The sequence below is a fragment of the Schistocerca cancellata genome, chromosome 7 (assembly GCF_023864275.1).
Source record: "Schistocerca cancellata isolate TAMUIC-IGC-003103 chromosome 7, iqSchCanc2.1, whole genome shotgun sequence".
NCBI classification, from domain to species: domain Eukaryota; kingdom Metazoa; phylum Arthropoda; class Insecta; order Orthoptera; family Acrididae; genus Schistocerca; species Schistocerca cancellata.
The window spans coordinates 323,284,191-323,306,701 of record NC_064632.1 but is presented as its reverse complement, the minus strand read 5'-3'; the positions used below and the strand labels follow the sequence as shown (position 1 = coordinate 323,306,701).

Sequence of the window (22,511 nt, the reverse complement as noted above, 5' to 3'; positions counted from 1 at the left end):
CCTGTCATTGTTAGGCGCTTTACGGGATGTTCCCGGGAAACCGTCGCGCCGCCTTTATTGTTGAAGCGCGTAGCGTCGGTGGATGCGTCAGCGGCGCGCTCAGGTTGCTGGGGGTGACGCGGCCGGTGGATCGGTGCGTAGGTAGGCCTGTGAACGGCGGAGCCTCGCGTGCTTCCAGAGGAAGGAAGCGCCGAGGGAAGGGAAACAGGCAGGCCTGCCCGCCGTGGCGTGGCGTGGCCAGCCGGCGCTGACTCAGTCCGTAAAGTCTCGCGCGCCAGGAAGCACGCCGCCGCCACAGCATGCTGCTCCAGGTCGACATACCAGAGGTAAGCTTGTTCACAAAAGCGCACCGACCTAGGCTACTGGCACTACGTTTACATGTGACACATCTTCCGAAAGACGAAAACCTAATTTCGGAAACAGTTTTTCATTGTAATGTTTACATGTTAAGTTCTGATGCAGCTTTACAAGCTCATTTAAATATGGCGTCTGGAAAACAGCTGTTAGAGTGCCTGATGTAGTCAGACAACCGCAGTTATCTTCACTTACATATTTGACATCTTCATGCTCAGTCTAATGCTCCCTCACCGCACTCAGTGAGTGATTCCATCCATATTAGCCGAATATTTTGGATAAAGATGTAACGTGACAACCCAAACACGATTCAAAAACGTCTGTCAGGGGGGAGCGGAAATCTAATGTGGAAATGGAAAACCAGCAATTAGATACGAATTTCCGTAATCGGTTTTTGAGTGTTTACTTGAGCAACCAGAAACGGTATTGTGAAACCGTTTTATGTTACCCGGTTTTGGAAGCCCCATGTAAACGTAACATGATATGAACATCCTGGTGTAAATATCTCAGTTCTAATGCCTGGTTTCTGCTTTATTTGTAATGCGCTGTTGTTACGTTTCGGAGTTCTTTCGTATTGTACGATGTAGGGTGTCCCAAAACTTACGTGTTGAAATTATATACACTTTAAGTGGAGCGTAGTCGGAACTGGTAACTCAGGCGTTAAGAGGTTTTAAATGAGCAGTGCTTAAGAGCCTCTATAAACTGTTATTCCAGCATCGATGTTGTGTCGTTATCATGAAAAACAGTACAGCTTTCTGTTGTGTGTGTCGGGTGCATTTTTGTTGCATTGAAATTGGCGGTAAAAGTTTAGCAGTGGACCTTCTCTCCCCTCTCCCCCCCCCCCCTTCCTATCATTTTTCGTGTATTATGTTACATATTTTGTTACGTAGGTAGAGTGCATCAAAATACTCGCAGGAGTCTAGGTTTTCTGAATTTTCTTCGCAGTTCTAGTTTTTATGATAAAAGTTGCCTTAAATACGATAAACTGTGAAGTATGACGCGAACGTAAATATTAAGTTACGCTACAGGTGAATCTGTTACCATAACCTTTATTTAGCATTCAGTATGTTGACAGCTGTCAAAAAATTTCGTGCCCAATCTGTACTTTACCCTCTTTCACCATATTCCCTCAGAGCTGCCGGTACTTCGGTACACGTGAGAGTATAAAAACATAATTCGTAGTACTGGTTTATATCACTAGTCTTCATTATTTCGCTTCGTGTTTGGTTCCACCTTGTATATTATAATAAAGCTTTAGGGATTTCAGTTTATTTTGAGGTTCTGGTCGAAAATGAATAGACAGAACTTACACGGTGCACGCAGCTCAATCAGCTATGACTTTGAATCACGTGTTAATCAACTGCTGAGGTTTCTGCATCGAGGTTTGGACGCTTCCTTGGAAATGAACTATCTATCGTCTCTTATGTGTTCATGTTGCATTTCTTTCCTAAGGGGATTCCATGAAGTCGTAGGTGTATAGTCCCAGTATAAACGGAAGTGGAGTTTAATAGTGTGCTAGCTGCAGGTCTTTGCAAGGCAGGCAGCAGGGATATTCGACAGTGCAGCTGAATTTAATGCGCTGTTGTAACACATCCGTTGAGTGGAGATACTTAATTGGAACATTTAAGAGCTTAAATTGTTGCTTTATTCCAATAAACATTGATTCGTTACCGACCATCAATTAAAGTACTTAGTTTATAAACCTCTGCAATCAGCATATGTTGGGTCTTAAAAGGCTTTAAGCGTGTGAATGGGAGTGCTATGAACTTCCAATACGTCTGTAATCGTCGTGATGGTGTGCTCATACAGTCATATCTGACAATACACATCCGGTTCAGGCGCGATAGCTCCTTCTCTCCTCCCTCTCCCCCCACCCCACCCCTCTCCATCGAAAATATTTGTGGTAACTGACTGACCTTTGCAAAACGCAGGATTGTGAATACCTGATACAGGTAATGTTAAGACATGTGTAGCATAACCCTAGGTCTGCTTTCATTGTTAGCAACATTTGCTCCAATCTGAATCCGTCGTCTCCAACATTTGCTTCCTATTAGAGCACTTCATAGTTCCATACAACTTTAACATAAATTCAAGTGTTCTATGTTACATAGAATGCAACCTTTGCTTGTTTTTGTTTGGGTTATATAAGTTTATAAACTATAAAAGTACGAGGATGGGGGGGGGGGAGGGGGTGCAAAATACGTACGTCTCACTGTAATATGCATGGCGTGCCAAACATGTATAACCAAAATGAAACACTTTATAGAAGCCAAAATTGCGCGTTTAGAGTTGAGAAACCGATATGTATTGACCTGTAACATCGGCCAAAGTATAGGTTAAGCTAGAACGTATTAGTTTGTGGCTAGACGAATCTAACGTGCACGTCTTAACAATAGTTTTGAAGCTGAATGATGGTCACTGGTCATAGCTGCTTGGTTGTATCGTATTCTCGATCACTTCCCTTTGGGTATTGGGTTCTCCTCGTACTGGAATATACATTGGTCCTAAAACAAAATTATTCAAGCAGTAAGAGATCCTTAAATTATTTTGTGATATTGGTCAAAAGTGAAAAATTTAGGCCATAAGATGTCTTGAACTAGCGATGTCCCTGACACATGTGTTTGTAATTTGCTTATATTTCTGCATCGACATTTGTGATGCTACCGTGAAAAACCGTACGTTATAACGTGTGTGTTCACGGTGTTTTTTCCTCACTGAGAACTTTGTGCATAACACCCCAGTAGAAAGTGAAGAATAGCTTGGTGGTGTCCTAATTGTCCCATTGTACAATAGACAACGTGAATATTTGAGGGAACGCAGCAAAATTTTCTTCTTCATCCGAATGTATGTACAGAGACTGGCAATTGTAACTTTGAACATTAGCTACGAGCCAAAGTCGTTGCTTTAAGGTTTAAGTTGCTAGTAAAAATCTGACTATTTATTACCGACCATTAGTTAGTCATTTAACGCACACAGTTTCGAAATCTCTGGTGTCTTCATAAACTTGGCTCTAAAGGTGTGTGATACCCTGTATATGAGAGTTACCAATTGTCAGTATGTCTTGCCATGTGTTAATCTGACGTTATTCCCAGCTCGGGTTCCCCCGTCCCCCTTCTCTCTCTCTCTCTCTCTTTCTCTCTCTCTCTCACTCACACACACACACACACACACACACTAGTTGTCGCGATACACTAATCTGTTACGTAGGCCAAGATCCACGTTAGGTTGGAAGGTGGCAATCCCGTGAGAGTGGGAGAAGCTAAAAAAAAAAGTGAATACGTAATGAAGGTTGTGGTAACATGTTACTTTCTAGCATAACCTGAACTCTATCTTCGTCGTCGCTCCGTATTTAACACGCATTACGAGGACGTGTGAACTGTTATTGATTGTGCCATCTGAGAGTCTGTCAGTATGTCGTAGCCTACATTTGCTGCATATTTAACGTTTGTGTTTTTATAGATAACTAAAACTGGAGGGTAAATACAGAAATACTGTTACATAGTAGACAAATATCAGATGAGTGTTTGGTGCAGATGTACATATGTCGGACGTAAGCTACAAAAAATGCAGGAAGGACAATGCGTACCTCTTACCATAATATGCCTGGCGTGGCAAACTCAAAGTCAAAATAAGTCTGTACAGGAACCTAAACTGCGTATTTTGAGGTAAGGAAACATTGGCCAGAAATATTTCGGGCTTAGCTGAGAAAGGCCTTTGAGGCAAGCGTTGGTAAAACGATTATGTCCGTGCATAAACGTTGACTGCCGGATTTTCCTACTGTCAGCAGCATTAGTAGCATTTTTTCAAATGTAGGTTGTGTTGGGATTGATCTGTAGCGTCGCCCGAGGTCTAGATTACGTTGGAAGGTGACCGTTTTTTAGTTGTATAAGCGAACGAATAACGATGGCAGTCTTTACATTTTGTACACGTTCTGGATGAAGTAAAAGCTGGAGACGAACTGCGTCACTGTACATAAGAAAAATATAGTTCAATGACAATTTCATGTGGCGTAGTAATGCAAGGATTCAAAATGGCATTCGTCACTTTGAACAGCTTCTTGGGGCTTAAGTTGTTGCGTTAAGGTGTATCATGTTTGTCAATAAAAAATTAAATATTCATTGCCGAGCATTAATGACTCAAAGTACTCAATTCAGAAACTTCTGCCGTCTATTTAATTTTGATCTTACAGATTTCAGACGTATACTGTGTGGAAGTGTTATGAACTGCCAGTACGTCTATGATCGTAATGGTGTTGTCTTAAACTACAGTCATACATGAGAATCGACGAGATCCAAGTTTCCTGCGACAACATTCTCCGTATACTTTCCGCATCACACCTGGGTAAAACCCGGAGCTTTCGACGAAATCCTCCATCGTCTGTGCCGGGAACAACACTGTCGTGGCTGCTACTCGTATTTTTTATTTTTTTTTACCTCCCATCGGCCCATATGAGCTGGGGCTGCCTGCATTACAATACCCCTTTCTTCAGCCTAGAGCATTTTCAGATGTTAAAGGAGAAATGACAAAACAGTTATGGATGCGTAATTTAAAAATACTTCTAAAAACAGATTACACGTAGTGGTGAAATTCTAAAAAGGAAATAAAAAGTCTGACAGCTAAAGAAAAAAAGCAAGAACTTTACAATGAAAATGAAACGGGGACGTTCGTTAAAAAGCACTGCTCTTTTGTAAAAGAGCTGAAGCACTTGTGCTGGGTGAAGAAGCTGAGATATTAAATTTTTGGATGATGGAGGTTATATATATATATATATATATATATATATATATATATATATAAAAACAGAACCTGATCATTACCTTTGTTGACTTCAAAAAGGCGTACGACTCTATCGACCGGAAAACTCTCTTCAAAATTCTAGCAGAATACAAAGTAGAAAACAAAACACGGGCTATCATAGAGCAAACTTTAACCAACATGACCTCCAAAGTAAAGTTCTGTGGGGAACTATCAGAGCCCTTTGAAATTCGCACAGGTGTCCGACAAGGCGATGGCCTCTCACCTCTCCTTTTCAATCTGGTGTTAGATAACGTCATAAAAGAATGGGAAACATCACAACAGGGGATAACCTTAGCAAACGTACACATTAAATGCCTGGCTTTTGCAGACGATTTGGCGATTGTCACGAAAAGTATAAAGGAAACAAAAGACGCTATTGAAAAACTGCACTAAATCGCTTCCGAAACTGGACTACAGATCTCTTACGAAAAGACACAATTTATGAGCACAAAGAAACTCTCATCTCTGAACACAAAGTATGGCACGATTTACAAAACGGCAAACTTCAAATACCTCGGTGAAACACTACAAATGAGTGGACATAACAGAGACTCAAACGAAGAAAGAAAGACTAAACTGGACAAGGCATACAAAGTAGTGTGGAATCATTACAACAAGAAGTCTATTTCACAAAAAGCCAAATTACGCCATTACGACACGGTGGTGCTCCCCGAGGCACTATATGCAGCAGAGACCACACTAATCCTAGGCCACACGTATCAGACAATTAGAAAAAGTAGAACGGAAAATACTTAGGAAAATATTTGGCGCAACTAACAACAATGGAATATGGATCAAGAAACCTACAGAGGAACTGTACAAACATACGGATACAATCACAGAAAAGATTAGAAAACGCAGACTACAGTTCTATGGACACCTATACAGAATGCCATCACACAGGCTGACCAAACAGATCTTTGACTGGGTAACCACTAGAAACAACAAATGGGTGGCAGAGGTAGAAAACGACCTGAACCAACTCAACATAATAGCAGACACAATAAACGACAGAATAAAGTTCAGAAACATCATTAAGAAAAGTAAACTACATGAGATACAATGTGACAAACGAACAGGCATAAAATGGACCGAAGAACGCAAGCAAGATCACAGCCAGAAGATGAAAGAAATATGGGCAGCCAAAAAGGCAATCAAGATGAAGCCGAAGACACAAAGCCGACAAGAAGCGTGGACAGAGGACCGGAAACAGAAACACAGCGAGCGAATGAGGGAAGTTTGGGCGGCAAGGAAGGCAGCAAAAGGAACTGGCCATGTAGTTTAGTCCAAATGCGCTCTTTAAGGGCAAAACACCAATAATATATATATATATAATAAAAAGAGAGTCGAGTGAAGTGTTGCAGCTGCCGTTGTAATCGTTTATAGGCCATAGGCGGCTTGGATTTGTAAGCGTGCGATGTCCTTAACTTCATGCTGCCAGAGATTGTCCGTGTGGTACAACCGTTCTTGGGCGAATGTAAACAGTTCAGCACATTTCTCAGTATCTTCTTAGCATCGAGGGCTCGCCTCCATGCACTAAGAAGATTATAGCTGTTGTATCGGTCGTAGTTCTCGCGCATTGATTTCTATAGCTTCTTTAATGATGGAATGCCAATATGCAGAAGAAGTCAGTTGCATCAAATATTCTTTTGTGTTTGTGAAGCTGCGTCCAGCAACTGCCGATTTAAGTTCTCCATTTTTAAAGTGCTCCTTTGCTGTTCTGCACGGCGGTCGATACCGGTACGGATGACGGATTTAGTTGGTTCCGCACACTGTATACTACAGCCTGACACAGTTGCAATGTTTCGCTGCTGCCTCGACCGGCGGGCTTATTGAGTGGGTTCGAGCAGTTCCGGAATTCAGCGGGCAGCGACCTTTGTCGTGTTCAAAATGTCGTTGCAAGATGAAAACTGATCCATGACCTATTTTCACTTTTTCAGCTATCGCGTTGCGTGTGATAGGCTGGTCTTTAGAGTACCAATACCCCAACTTCTCGCGGTTCCGGGATCTTCACAGAAATATGGTGTGCACTCCGTTCTTCGCCATTTAGACTTGTTCGACCACGCTGGAAGCATTGTCGTCACCTGATCACTTTCATATGATAGTACGTTTTTGCCCTACATTTCCAACTTATGTTCCTGTGGCAGCGTGCTACGATATTGCGGGGCGGGGGATTGAAATGTGTATGAAGATTGCAGGTAGGTACATGTGGACAAATAAAAATTACGAGGGTGATTTGATAAGTCTGGTAAAACCAGAATGTTTGTTAAACAACTCGCCTCAGCTCTCCATAGCCCCCTTTGTGTGATATACACTCGGTCCAACTATCCTACAGCATGTTCATCCCATCGGAAAAATAGGTTCTGTCAAACTCCGCAAAATACTGTTTGACTTCAACTATCACTTCCTCGTTTCATGAAAATTTCTTCCCATCAAGTCACAGTTTCAAATTCTGGAACAGGAAGACGTCACTTGGAACTAAGTCCAGTGAATAGGCTGGGCGAAGAATTCAAATCTCAGTTCATGCACTTTCACGACTGTTAACGCTGATGTGTATCATGGTGCATTATCCTGACGAAAGAACACTTTTTTGCGTGCCAACCTTGGTCACTTAGCAGCCAACACAAATTTCAGACGATCCAGCGATGAAGCATAATAGGGTCCATTTACGGTTCTGCCTTTTCTCAAGTAATCTGAGGATTATTCTTTGGGAATAAAAAAGCGGTTAATACCTCAGTAGCTGACAAAATGTTCTAAGTCTTCTTAGGTGACATTTCACTAGGCTTTATACATTGTTTTGATTCGGGTGGGTGACTGATTCAGGTTTCATCAAAAGTCACAAAATGGGCACAAAACGTTTTGCGCATTGAGAGTAAACATTGCCAGATATGTTGTGCCGGATGCCTTTCCTTTTTGCTTGCCTGTGAGCAATCGCGCCACCGACCTCGCACACAGCTGCTTGCGTGCAGGACCTAACGCACTCGCACATCTGAGCTGCCTACGGTCTCAGCAAGCTCTCGAATTTCTGTTCGGGGATCTTCCATTAGCATATCATGGATCTTGTGAATAGTTTCCTTTGTGGCGATCCCAACTGGACGCCCGGAACGCGAACAGTATTTGGTGTTTGTCCGACCACTTTTAAATTCATCAATACAAAACTAAATGGTCTTCAGTGATGGTACAGAGGTCACGTAAACTTAATCTAGCTCTGTTTGATTTGTTCAGCAGTCCAACCCTTCACATGAAAAGGTTTAACTGCACGAAACTCGGTTTCTGCATTTTCAGTCGCAGTCGACAAACTGCCAACTCGGACGGCCGTACCTTGTTGAAATACGATCCTTTGAATATTCGAGCTTATCAACCATTAAGGCGCAACAAAAATGTTCCACACTTTCATAACAATTTACCAGACTTATCAAACCACTCTCGTGCTTCATTTGTTCTTGGGGATATTTAAAACTTCTACCTCTCCCATAAAAAGATAATCCTAGAGCAGGATGCTTGTCACAGTAGATAGTCAGATAGTCTGCTTTCGTCGCAACTTGTACGGTGAAATAATGGATCAAATCCACGGATGAACCAGCGGGCCCGGAGGAAGGCGAATGGCAGAAAAGGAAGTCTCTATACATTGGCCGAGAAACTCTGTGTGATTAGAACATGTTCTCTGACATTGTAGTAACCGGAAGAAAGTGACGCAATGATCTGTGGGATTGTCCTCTGCAGGCACGATAGCGTATGTATATGTAGCAATTAACGGGCAGCACGCTAGAAAGTAAGCGGCAAAAGTGCATTTAACAAGTATCTCACGCCGAGTGCTTCATAATAAGCCCTGTCTTCGTCTCATGCGTGTCTTTAAGTGGCTTCATTTAAACTCGCACGGGAAAAACCAGTACAGTTTATTTTGTTTTGCAGAGATTAAGTGTACATCAGTCACAGGTACCGCAAACAAGAAGTCGCGTGGGAGCTTCTCTTCTTTTGGGCTAACGGTATGTTCCTTCGAATACGCTCTGCTCCCTTGATGGAAGAGTTACCCAAGACTAAATTTTGTAAACGCCGATAGTTGAGAAGAAATAATGAACTAGAAGTTAAGAAATTTTTACGTTCTCTGCATATTTTGTCGTTCCATTTCAAATGTTTCATACTGTTAGCTGTAGTCACTCTCTCTCTCACTTACCTCAATCAGCTCAAAAAATTGTCGAATAGGTTGTTATCGTATATGAATGCATAATACATGCTCTACAATATGTCTCCTCCGAAACAACGCCACAGCGCGATTCCTTACATGCCATAAGTACAAAATGTCTCTGATGAAATGTCAGCTCGTCGTATTTTCAGTAGAAGTTGAACGTAAATCATCATTCAGTAACGAATAAGTGTGTTGCCAAATGAGTGCAGCGGGTAGAGTCTTGCGTTGGGATACTACAGTTCCAGACCTCGGTGCACTTTATTTCATATTTTTAAGGAGCTTGGTATGTTACCTGTCTTCTTAATGATTGTACAGCAACTGCAGCATGTTTCATACAAAACACGTGCAACTGCACACATCAGCAAAAGTTTTGCGTAGGCCTATGCCGTGTAGGTGTGTTGCTGTTGACTGTTGCTGTACAGATGGGAAAGTCATCGCTGGCTTTGTTGGTAAACATACACGCAGTTGCCATAGCGTTACCTGCGTGTAGAACGCCGGGTTCAAATGACTGCAGAATTTCATTTCAACGTGAAGCAGCAGTAGGAACGCATTACAGATGTCTGTGGAACAGTAATGAACAGCCATCATGCTACGGATAGTCGCGACCAATGATCGGGTCCGTATCATTGTTACGTGCGGAAGCCTTACCAATTAGGGAAGTTGATAGATATGTGCACTAGAGCCAAAGTGATTATGTGGTGCAGGCATGGAATGGGATCCATTGACAGGTAGTGTTGAGGTCTTAAACCGCACAGGCCGTCCACGTTAGACAGGTGCACCGGGTAAGATATCTATGACTTGAATCAAAGGAACCGTGGGATGAATGCTCCAGAACTTAATTCGGCGTTGAAAGAGACTACAGACGTCATGTATCGCAGCGAACTGTGAAGAGACGACTGCGTGATGGGAATCTGCATTCCCTACTATCTGGCGAGCACCACGTCTTTCACCACACCACCATGGACACCGTTAGAGATGGTCAAGAAATTACGCAGTATGGACGCCCAGTATTGTTTTCGGGTTTTGTCTGCGGTCGAAACTCCGATCTGATAATCGCAGATACCGTGCTTTGAGACAACCAGGCAATGTCGAACCCCTCCAATGTGTCCCACAGGTACAAAAATGTGGTGTTGGAGTGAAGTTCTGGTGTGGCATTACATGGGGCCAATGTACTTTTCTTATGGCTGTCGAGGATAATGTCACTGCTCTACAGTACAGGGAAGAGATTCCGCGTCCAACAGTGGGACGGTACCGCCAACATTTTGCTGTTAATTTCATCTAGATGTATGGGAGCTCGCGCACTCATCGTGCTGTTCTCGTGAACGCCTTCCTTCAATTCATCAGAATTGAGTGACCCGCCTGTTTCTCAGACATGAGCCTAATCGAAAATGTGCGGGATCGGTTGAATAAGCTGTTTTTGGACGTTCACAACGACTGTGTGCTCTGCGCAGCGTACGCAAAATCGCTATCGAAGAGCAGGAACATTTCGATCAGTGCTGGCTTGGTCTCATCGAGGTTATGCCACGGCTGATTGAAGCATGCATCCGTGCAAGGGGACGGTCCACCATATAATGATGTTGACCAACAGTTCTGTGACCCCCCCCCCATGGGGAACAGACAGTTTTCTGTGCCATGAATTTCGAAATCAAGATGCGATGCAAAACTTTTGTTGTGTGTATTTAGTACGAACACAGAAATGAGTGTTAACCTTTTCTGATATGCCACTTCGAAAAGAAAGCAACGCTGACAGTTGATCGGAAAGCTTAGAGTGGAAGACAACAGAGTATAGTTTAAAGTAAAAAAGTCTTTAAATGTGAAATAAAAAAAAGATTGTACTCTCGTCCTGAATCAGTATCAATAATTCCACACGTTTTGTATAATATCTGCTGTATAACGATTAAGAAGCCAGACACTATCACGCAATCCAAAATTAGAAAATTTAAAAAAATGCATCTCGATCCGGAATCGAAATAGAGTATTCTAACGCTAATCTGTGTCTGCGAAACACTGGTGGGGAAATATGACTAAACATTGTTGATCGAACATGCTTTTCCTGAATCTGTAGAGTAGAAATTGCCGCAGCAGAATTTAATAGCGATTTGTGAGGATCAGTTTTGCTAGCGGGAACAGAATTTCCCCCCCCCCCCCCCCTCTCTCTCTCTCTCTCTCTCTCTCTCTCTCTCTCTCTCTCTCTACCCCCTCCCCCACATGTGTATGCATGTATAGGTGACACGCATTTTCGTGGGAGATTATTGAAGAGTCTGGTTTGGAAACAAGTTCCGTAAACTTCATTCGAAGGACGTCTCGAGGTGGTTACCAAAAGCGGGACGCGAGCGTTCCGCAACGTATGGACGTGCCGTAATGCTAAAGCGTGCACCGTCAGCGCATCGCATCGTCCACTGCGCGTCTTGTTTTCTTAGCGCCGCCGCTACCGAGAACTTAATGGCGCTTTCGTAAAGCTATCCCCGAACTTAATGAGCGCAAACGACTACCAGCCAGCTTGGTATGGTGTGCGTATTTGTTCATTTCTTGTGTGTCTCACATTACATTTCACGTGATTGGTTCTTTGTTTACTCTGCTGGCCATCATGCCTCGGGAAAAAGGCAGTGACGTAAAAATCTTGTCTGCATGGTGTTTCGTAACGTGTATTAAAGACTTGATTGGTTGCTGGTTAAGGGACTAAACAGTATTAAATTTTGTTGTAGAACATGAGCCGCATGTGAAAGTATGTAGCAGTGAGATCGGTATTCGTGCATACAACCCAACATCAGTGACATCTGATGCAGAGGACAAACAAATGTATACATATAAACGTATATAAGATAACATTTTGTATAAATTACAGCAGAACTATAAGATTACATACATACTGTGTGCGTCTCTATAAAATGATCAGTCTGTCAAGTATGAAATACTTGTAATGTTAAAATTGACTTTGTTCTGAACACTAGTGTTTCCACCCTGTGACAGCAATGTCTTTGTTTGTAATAGCTATACATTGTACACATCACAACCTAGAGTTAAATTTTCACTCTACATCGGAGTGTGCGCTGATATGAAACTTCCTGGTAGATTAAAACTGTGTGCCGGACCGAGACTCGAACTCAGTTCGAGTCTCGGTCCGCACCCAGTTTTAATCTGCCAGGAAGTTTCATATCACAACCTGTTTACCGCAGAGGTAAGGAAAATAACGGGTGCTATCGTGATCAGACATGATTATAATTAGGTTTTAAATATCACAGGGTTTTGTGTTTCCTACATCCACACTACTTTAACGTCATAAAGATTTCATACTTAAGACAGTTGTCATTTCATGCAGATGGAGACAACATGTAAGGTCAGTGATGGCGGGCTGTATGCCTAAATGGTGGTCTGAAAATTAAAAAGTTTTACATACAGCTCACGGCGTACATCAAGATGTGCTTAGGCGAGATGCAACAATTGTGTAATTAGCGTGCTTCGGTACGCAAATGAGCATTTCGTCGGTAGGCTGTAGAGTGAGGGAGTCCCCACTCCCTGTGTCTAGCTACATCACAAGGAGCACATAGAAGCTTCTTCCCAAGGTCGTATCAGCCCTTATGCAGTGCTCTCTCCAAATCACTGGTGACACAGTGCTCAGACACGAATGGGAGTGTTTATTTCTTCGAAATGTGTTACAACAATACGGAATGCAGAATTTAGTGACTATATAATATCGCGAGGAACACAGATAGCCTACGTAAACACCCGCACCGTACAATGTAGTGCTAGAGGCGAAGCTGATTCTTAATCATGTTGTACGGCAGGTAAAGCGTTCTTCCGGAAAAGGCGGGTTCCCTCATCACAAGCCGAAGCGTTTCCTTTTATTTTTTTCTTATTATCTGATGTCTGTAAATATCGATTATGAAAGGTGGATAACGTACTAATAAATGTATCTGATAAAACTTATTTATGAACCATTGAACACTTCGGTAAACCCAATAAACATTTATACTGAGACAATTTCCCACAAATGTAACATAAGTTAAAGCAACGTCGTTGAGAAAAAAGGTAGCTTACTCCACTTGTCTTCCCACATCCATTTTTGACGTTCGTTCATGGTAGCTTGTACAGAACAGATGTAAGTTGAGTGCAGTTTTGATATCTTAATGAGTATTTGTATCACATTAATTAGTGGATTTCATTATTTCTCAAGGACAACCATCCTGTCCCCATATTATTTACTCAGATTCTATTGCATGTTAAATACGTTTCAGTGGAAAAATTAGGAGAGGCTGGCAACGAATTGTTCGGAGGCGGGCGACTGGACACACTCCGTGTTATTCCGTTATCTGCTTCACAATAGAAACCGTGAGATACTCAATCCGATAATTTCCCTTCATGTACGTAACATTTTATTGCGAGAACTGCATGGGTCTGATCGGTTACCGCTTTCGAACATTGACACCGGCCAGCTTGGTCATTGGCATGATAGTCCTAACTACAATGAAAGCATTCTGATGGACCATAGTAATATCTAAACAGATGTTCGATAACCAGTTTGGGGTTCCTCTGTCACGACCGACTCAGATACCCAGAAACACACTTATTAACTGTTAATTAATGAGACCTCTCTCTCTCTCTCTCTCTCTCTCTCTCTCTCTCTCTCTCTCCACCTCCCCCCCCCCCCCCCCCCGCCCTCCACCCCGTTGAATTTTTTACACCGAGACACTGTGGGAAAGCGACAACCATAACGCGCTGCTCACTCTTCAGTTCGTAGACCGACTAGAGGAGTAACGCCATGTGAATTATGTATACAAAGAAAAATTACGCAACGGGTTTCCCATTAAAAATAGTTCTAAATTTTGGTCGTTTGCGGGAAGAGTTTTACGCACCGGGTAGGGGAAAAAAACATCACCCATAGGGTGTCTGAATGTGACTGCAGCACGATTGTGGCATATGGAGACGGCGGTTAATTTCGCCTTTGTATCGCTGTCAGCGGTGGTGTGCATCTCATGACCGTAGTCTATGGAGTCGATGGATTCAGGAGGGCCGAACTGAACGTCATTAAGAACCTGGACGACCAAAGCGACGAGCGCCCGAGAGGACAGGTAATATAGCGACATCAAATACGCTGCCCAGTCACATTGTGACCACCTGTCAAAAGCCTCAATAATCACCTTTCGCAGCGTGGGCGTTCGCGATATTAGTGTCAACGAGGTTATGGAAGGTACCGATGACGACTCCAGTGGCGTGGTCAGTTGCGCTAGGTTTCTCCGTTGAGGATCCATGGCGCAAACAGGCTGAACGATGTGGTCCCACAGATTATCGATTGGGTCCATGGCTGGGGAGTAAGGTAAACTATTCCTGGTGCAGCATGAATGCATGAACCAGACGCCTGCTGCGAAGGCTTATAAGCAGGAGAGCTCCTGTAAAGTTTGGAAGGTAGGAGACGAGATACTGGCAGAAGTAAAGCTGTGAGCACCGGGCGTGAGTCGTGCTTCGGTAGCTCAGATGGTAGAGCACTTGCCCGCGAAAGACGAAAGGTCCCGAGTTCGAGTCTCGGTCGGGCACACAGTTTTAATCTGCGAGGAAGTTTCAGGCAATTTGTCATTCGTAAAGTAAATATGACGAATGTGATTCGTTGTAATGACTTGGTGGTGCATTATGCGGTGATTATTTCAGGGTGGGTTGTGTCGCTAAGTGAATGTATCACCTACCTGAATTATTGGTATGCCTTTGTGTGCCATGATGTCACTTGAATGCTGAACTTCAGGTTGCCCTTTAACTGACTTTGTCAGTTCATAGGTCAGAGATAGGTCACGGCGCACAACTTCCGTCAATGACAGCTTTACCTTACTAACACAGGAAGTGTTACTCGTTATTTCAGCACCAGGTTAATAAACCAAACTGATGTTCATTTTGCCGGCCGCTGTGACCGAGCGGTTCTAGGCGCTTCAGTCCGGAACCGCGCTGCTGCTGCGGTCGCAGGTTCGAATCCTGCCTCGGGCATGGATGTGTGTGATGTCCTTAGGTTAGTTGGGTTTAAGTAGTTCTAAGTCTAGGGGACCGATGACCTCAGATGTTAAGTCCCATAGTGCTTAGAGCCACTTGAACCATTTTTGATGTTCATTTTTTTTTCTCTTGTAAGATTTTCCTCATCTTTTCCATCTCTGTAAAATCTTTGCCTAAGTGCTGAATGACACATAGTCCGGTGGTCTGGGTTCCTTCTTAAAATGCAACCCCTCCCATGCAGCTGGATGATACGGTTGTCAGGCCTAGTCAAGGGCATCGTCTCCATATACCCGATGATGAACAGTGGTGTTCAAGTGCACTTCTTCCTAGGCTCAGAAAGTGAATCGTAACCGAGGAAAGAGGCAGTCTTGTAGAGACACTGACATCCGTCACTGTAATGAACTCACTCATGGTGGTGTGTTGGAATATTGCAGACAGTACGCGGCGCTGATGATAGTAGTAATTTTCGCTGTTTCGCACCATCCCATCTTAATTGTTTCTACGAGGAAATATTCCACTGCGGCGTATCTCCTGCCAATTCGTTAGCGGAAACATCGGATGCTTTGTGCCGGCGCTAAGACGGCAGGATTTCCGCTCCGCGACTCGCCAAAAGTAAACTGATACGTATCTTCCAGCGGTAGCAGGAGATGACTGAAGCTCGCTATTTCAAGGTTTATGAAAGTTCAAGGACCGGCGGGAAGCAAGGGCAGTATTCAAGGTGCAGTGAAGACGAAGCAACGTGCAGCGAGCGAAGTAATTACCCTGGGACTCTTTGTTTGTCTGACATTGTCGTTACGCCTGCGAGCCCGTGACGCCTTATTTTCGTCTCAAGGAAAGAGTAGCGTTTCGTATGGGGTTGTTTAAAACACTTCTGTGACGGCCTTCGTGTGCTTCCCTTGCCGACCACGTAACGTGCACTGTGTTCATCACCACTCTTTCCTCTTCTGTATTTCTTGCCCCCCTTTACCCGCTGAGAAAAAGCTGAGTGTTTCATACAATGTAGGCTTCCATGTCGATGTTTACTTCACTGAAATCTGCCAGGCTGAAGGGCTGTATGAAACTGCAAGGTGTCCACATGAAAGCTCAGGTGCATTTAAAAAAAACTGAAGCATTAATTCTTGCGCCAAGTTTTGTTAAAAAAAATTAATACACTTCTCTGTGGGCTCCTTCCGTCACCTGTGAAATGTCAAGCCATAGTATTTCTCAACGATGTGCGTACAAGCATGTGTTACGTGATGGAGGCTGTTGCATCCACAGCTCTTCTACAGGGATCGTCAAGGTCTTGTCGTCGCCAGCTGATACTCTTATCCGTGTTCACATTTTCCTCCTGCATTTCCATTATTGCATCGCGATTCAGGTATGGAGATGGCTTTGGTGGTTTAGCTGACTTCTTGTGGCATGACACGCGGCCCCATACATACATAATATAGGGTGGAGGGTGTGTCTGGGCCTGGCGAAGTTCGCATCTCTGACATTTTAAATTTTCCTGCCTCGAACGTTCTTGCTCAAAATATGACATGAGGTGAAGCAATTGTGCGCCAATGTTCACGATCTTCTGCGCCGCACCAGTTGTTCGAATCAATGTTTAGACACTAGATTCTTCTTGAATTTGTCGATACAGCGCTTCAGAACCCCACGGAGTCTTGCATCTGTACTCACTTTACAACACGAAACTTGTCGAGGAAGTCTGTTGGTTCTCATCCGCCCAATCCATCAGAGTTGATCACCAGTAGCGATGGTTTCTGTACTATACATCTTTGCCTTCTCAAGAACATTAGTCTCTGATAGTTCTGCAACCACAGATCAGGGTAGTAGCAACAAGGTCACGTAGAGGCAAGGCATACACAATGTCGTTCACATAACCCCCATAGGAAGAAATCCATAGGGGTTGGGACCAGAGATCACGGTAACCACTTCGTTGGTCCATCACCTCCTGTCCACCTTAGTGGAAATGTCCTGTCCAGGAAGTCACGAGCACACTCGTACAAACCCAGTGCTGTAGTGCACCATCCTTCTGGAAGACCACATTTGGCTGTAGGGGAAATCGGAGACAGTTTTCCGTATTCCAGATGCGAGTGTTACGCTGATTAACCACATGTGTGGAAGGTTGCTTCTTCAGGGAAAACGCCTTTTCCTAGATGATAGAGGTCCTGTCTGATCCGGTGCAACACCTCAAGAGCAAATTCGTGACGAAACTGCAAGTCGCTTTGCTTCAATTCCCGCACAATTGGAACTTTGTAAGGGTGCAAGCTAAGTCGTTCATAGCAACTTTTTAACTGCTGAGCCGAGGACGTTTGGCTCTCGTGATGGTGCCGAGTTGGAAGCTCTCTCTGATCTCCTCCATCACTTCAGCAGATGTACATTATCTGCTAGGACCAGACAGTCTCTTGAAACCCCCATTGTTAGGAACTTAGCATACCAAGCCTTAAGCAGACCGCGGTGGCCGAACGGTTCTAGGCACTTCAGTCTGGAACCGCGCGACTGCTACGGTCCCAGGTTCGATCCTGCCTCGGGCATGGATGTGTGTGATGTCCTTAGGTTAGTTAGGTTTAAGTAGTTCTAAGTTTTAGGGGAGTGGTGACCTCAGATCTTCGTTGGTCCATTATGGACCGTGGGACAACGGCTGGCATGTATTTCTTGATGCAGTAATTTGCCAACAGCGATTTTACGGCTGTTACGTGTGGGGCCTGAAAATGGCATCAATGTAATGCCGAAACTGGTAGCACATAAGAAGTTCATAAAATAAATTTCTAAAATACATGCGGCTGTTGGTAAATTATTGCATCAAGAAAGAGGTGACCTCAGATGTTAAGTCCCATAGTACTCAGAGCCATTTGAACCAAGCCTTAATCTTCGTAATGTCTGGTGGCTTCCTTGGAAATCAAAGTCGGAAATTATTTGGACAACAAACGTTCAACTGTACAAACGTTGAAGTATCCAACGTCAGTTAAACTTATAGATTGAGGAGTATGTAATGTACCTTTCCATTCTGGCAGATAAAAGTAAGAGAAATATTTAAATCTCGCGGATTTATGCAATGCATGAGTAAAGATTTGCGAGACAAATCACAACTGTCATGGCACGATGTGTTTAATAATGTGACACATCGCAAGGTACAACCAAATTTGCTATTATACTGAATTCCTCTCATTAAATACTATACCATCGCTCATGTTGATCTTTTGATGTATCTGGCCCTGATGGTTTCTGATAATCAGCATTGTTCGAAGGCTTGGCCGTGAAAGTAGTATGTGGACTTCCTCGTAAAAAGTGCCAACGAATATCAATTTGGACTTAATAAAAATAAATCTCTACGTTCGTCTCCTTGCGATTGTAATGCTTAAACGGCGCGGTGCGCTAAGCAGCCGGGCGTCCTGCCTTCTAACAATGTGTTCACAATTTCCTGATACATCTCCTTATTACACAACAATCCAGCTATTACCCACAGAGGACAAGACGTATCTTCTAATGCGAAGGAGACAGAAGAAAGCGTAAGCAGCCATAAGAGGAATTCCTCCCTTCCTAAAGCGTTGTTTGTTAAAAAAAATAGAGGTTGCTTGTTATGCCTTAAGCATACTATTTGTGAGTTCTAATCAACATCGATTTTTCTGTCTTCGATATAACATTTACATTTTGCGACATAAAAGTTCTTGCTGGATGATGGTTTCGTCGTACAAATAATAAAAGTTCAACAGAACAGTTTCAGCCAGTATTCTATATACATAACACTATTCCCTGACTTTTTGCCTTGAACTGCGGAACACACCTTCGGAGGTAAAACAGCAACGTCAACAAGGGTTTGAGGACCCCCGAATGTATAGAGCTTGTAGTGGGCACCATCATTCGATATGTGACGCCGCATGCATGATTATAAACTCTGGTTGGCATCACAGTTCTCGGTTAAAAGTAATCGATCATCGTTCTGGGGGCTCAATGTCGGCATCCATATTTAACTGAACTTGATTCCCTCGCTCGAATTTCAAGAAGAAAATGTTACTATCGTAGGCAATTATGTCGAGCACTCCGTTCGGATAGAGAACGCCAGCACTTGAAACAACGGTCGCTAAAGGAAAGTTTTCCTTCATTTTATGAATAAGATTATGGCTGAAGTAAACAGTTGAAACTACCTGTAGATCCACGAAGAAAATAAAAGAATGGCAAAAGGTGTGTGGCATCCACTACCGACACCTGAGGCCCAGAAAAATTTCTGTAGTTGGTCACGTGTGCATTGGAACACCAAAGAGGTTTAACACCAGTTGAGTAGAACATAAAATGAACTGCCGCCTGGGACAGAAATGATAAATCGCCGTAGCCGAGTATGCTGTCAGATGTAAACCACTAAATACTATTGTGAGAGACTGGTAAAGATAGAGCATTATCACGCCCGCATTTATTTATGGCCACAGGTTAAGACAATTATGTCTTTTTAACTAAATGAAAGGCAGTTTGTTTTTTGACATAAACAAACTGGATTTTGAAGCAACTAAGGAACGGCGGAAAACGAAAATGTATGGAAGTTCACGTTACTTCGACTTCTAATAGCGTTGCCGACTTACCAACACGCGGGGAAATATTTTCGTTATTGGATTCAGGTGAGCTCCGTATGCAAACGAAATCTTAAGACTACATCAAATTTTCATGTATTCGAAATTGTAACACTCACAACGCTACTCTCGCGCTTCAGGCGCTGAGCTGAGCTGTCATCTTTTTGGTTTCATTACAGAAGCGGATAGCTGCTTTTGTCGTTTACCTATTATGATGTTTCTTGATCAGCTTTCTTATGACGTTGTAAGCTTTTTTCACCTCGATTACCAAGCAAGCCTACTGATGTTTGGAGGAAGAAGAAAAGTGGATAGCAAGCGAGCAAGGCCACGTGAAGGGTGAAGCAAGAAAGGTTGTGTGTACCGAAGTGCATGCATGAGTGTAATAAGGCAGTTGGAGAAAAATATGGAAACACCAAAGACACAACACATTACCATGCCTCATATTTGTGGGAAATCCGTTGGCATTCAAGACGGCCCCCTGTCGTCTCTGAATGTATAAATACAGGTCCTTCATGTGACACCTGAGTTTCTTCTGGCGTATACAACTTTCAAATAACTTCCGGGAATTCAGCCAGGTAACACTTCCAGCGACTGCCGATATTTCGGCGGAAGAATACCCCGCCATTTACAAGGCAAACTGAAACGGACAGGCGACGCACATGCAAATTTAAAACCTCGGTTCTGGGACTGAAGCAGGAAAGATAACACACACACACACACACACACACACACACACACACACACACACACACACACGATTGCCACCAAAGATGAGCTATCGGTAGTGAGACTACGAATTCGCAGGTGAGGTAGCATTGAGTCTGTCCCACTGTTTTTTGACAAGGGAGAGAGCCGGATTCCAAAAAGAGTTTAAACAGAAACCTCAATCCCTGATACACCCGCCTTACGCAAACCAAGATCATCCTTAACGGAACTACTATGAGTTCCGTTAAGGATGATCTTGGTCTGCATAAGGCGGGTGTATATCGTATTCCTTGTAGCTGCGGCATGGCATATATTGGTCAAACTATCAGGACCGTGTAGGACCGATGTACTGAGCATAAACGGCACACATGATTACATCAGCCAAGTAGATCTGCTATTGCCGAACATTGCTTGGATACTGGTCACCCCATGTTATATAATAACACCGAGATATTGGCATGCACGTCCAGCTATTGGGACAGTGTTATTAAGAAGGCAATTGGGATTAAATTAGCGATCAACCTCGTTAACAGGGATGGAGGTTTCTGTTTAAACTCTGGAATCCGGCTCTCTCCCTTGTCGAAAAAACTGAGGGACAGACTCAGTGCTACCTCACTTGCGAATTCGTAGTCCCACTATTGATAGCTCTGACTCTGGTCATCTTTGGTGGCACTAGTGTTCAGTGTGTGTGTGTGTGTGTGTGTGTGTGTGTGTGTGTGTATCTTTCCTGCTTCAGTCCGAGATTTTAAATTTGTATGTACGTCGCCTGTCCGTTGCAGTTTGCCTTGTAAATGGCGGGGTGTGCTCCCGCCGATATTTCGGCGGTCGCTGAAAGTGTTAACTGGCTGAATTCCCGGAAGTTATTTGAAAGGTCCTTCATGGTTTTCAGGAAAATCTTACACCATTTTCCCCGCAAAATAGTAGCAATTTCAGGTAACAATGATGGAAGTGGATAGCGATTACGCGCTGTTCTCTCTAATACAGACAGCAAGGGCTCGATGATACTGAGGTATGGTAACTATGGTAATCAGGACAGTTGCGACGATCCACCCTCGTGCTCACAAAACCAGTCCTGGGTGATGCGAGGTGTGTGGACGGGGGGCCTGTCGTACTGTGGTATGGACAAGATCAGCGAAAATGGCCATATAATGCTTCGGAATAATACGACCTTCTAGAGAACCATGGTACCCATGTTATATCACGATATGGCTGTCCATATCGTCACCGAACCCCCGCCCTATGTAGATCTTGGGATATATTCTTCAGCAGAAGTCGGAAACAGTGTAAAAAGATTCATCCGATCAAACGATTTTCTTTGCTCCACAGTCCAAATTTGATGGGTTCGGCACCATGTTTTGCTGTCCTCGAATGTTTGAATAACTGATAAGTGGTTTTGGAATTCCAGTTCCCCCTACAATTCCGAGCTTACAGAGCTCCCTTAGTGTTATTTTGATGCTCACAAACATTTCGGCTCCCTTGGTTACGGAAGCACACACTACATGAGCACCAACAATCTGCCCACGTCCGACTTCACTTTGCTCCACATGCTGCTCTTGCAGCTATGCACAGCACTGTTATGACAACGGCTGACACTTGACACGTATTGCGGACATCGCACAGGTGTTGTATATGGTCAAATACAGCACCACAACGTGCAGGTTTGACTAGCATCTGCAGTTACGTTCAAGATTTCTCGCGGTGTTTTTTTTCTGTCAAGTTCCTGTACTATCAGTTGCAAACCTATACTGCGTGCATCTAGTGGCTACAGAACTAATGAACACACGAAAAGAATAGAAAAATTAAGGTAATTAAGAAATTAAAACGATGTACTTGTAAATAGTTCATTTAAATTTATTGCCGAGAAACTAAAGAGAAAGCACACGTTTCTAATATCTATGGAAACTGGATATACGTCTTAACCTCCTCCTCCTCCCCCTGTCCCTGTTCATCTC

At 43.5% G+C, this 22,511-nt stretch overlaps 1 protein-coding gene across 1 annotated transcript in view; it reads left to right on the top strand.

The window, feature by feature from the left end:
• The first annotated feature begins 270 nt into the window (after positions 1 to 270).
• LOC126092243 (rhophilin-2) overlaps positions 271 to 22,511 on the top strand; it is a 740,337-nt gene continuing 718,096 nt past the window's right edge. The window contains exon 1 of the mRNA XM_049907752.1: positions 271 to 326. Within this exon, the coding sequence (XP_049763709.1) occupies positions 300 to 326 (27 nt within the window). The 5' untranslated portion in view covers positions 271 to 299. The remainder of the gene's footprint in view (positions 327 to 22,511) is intronic.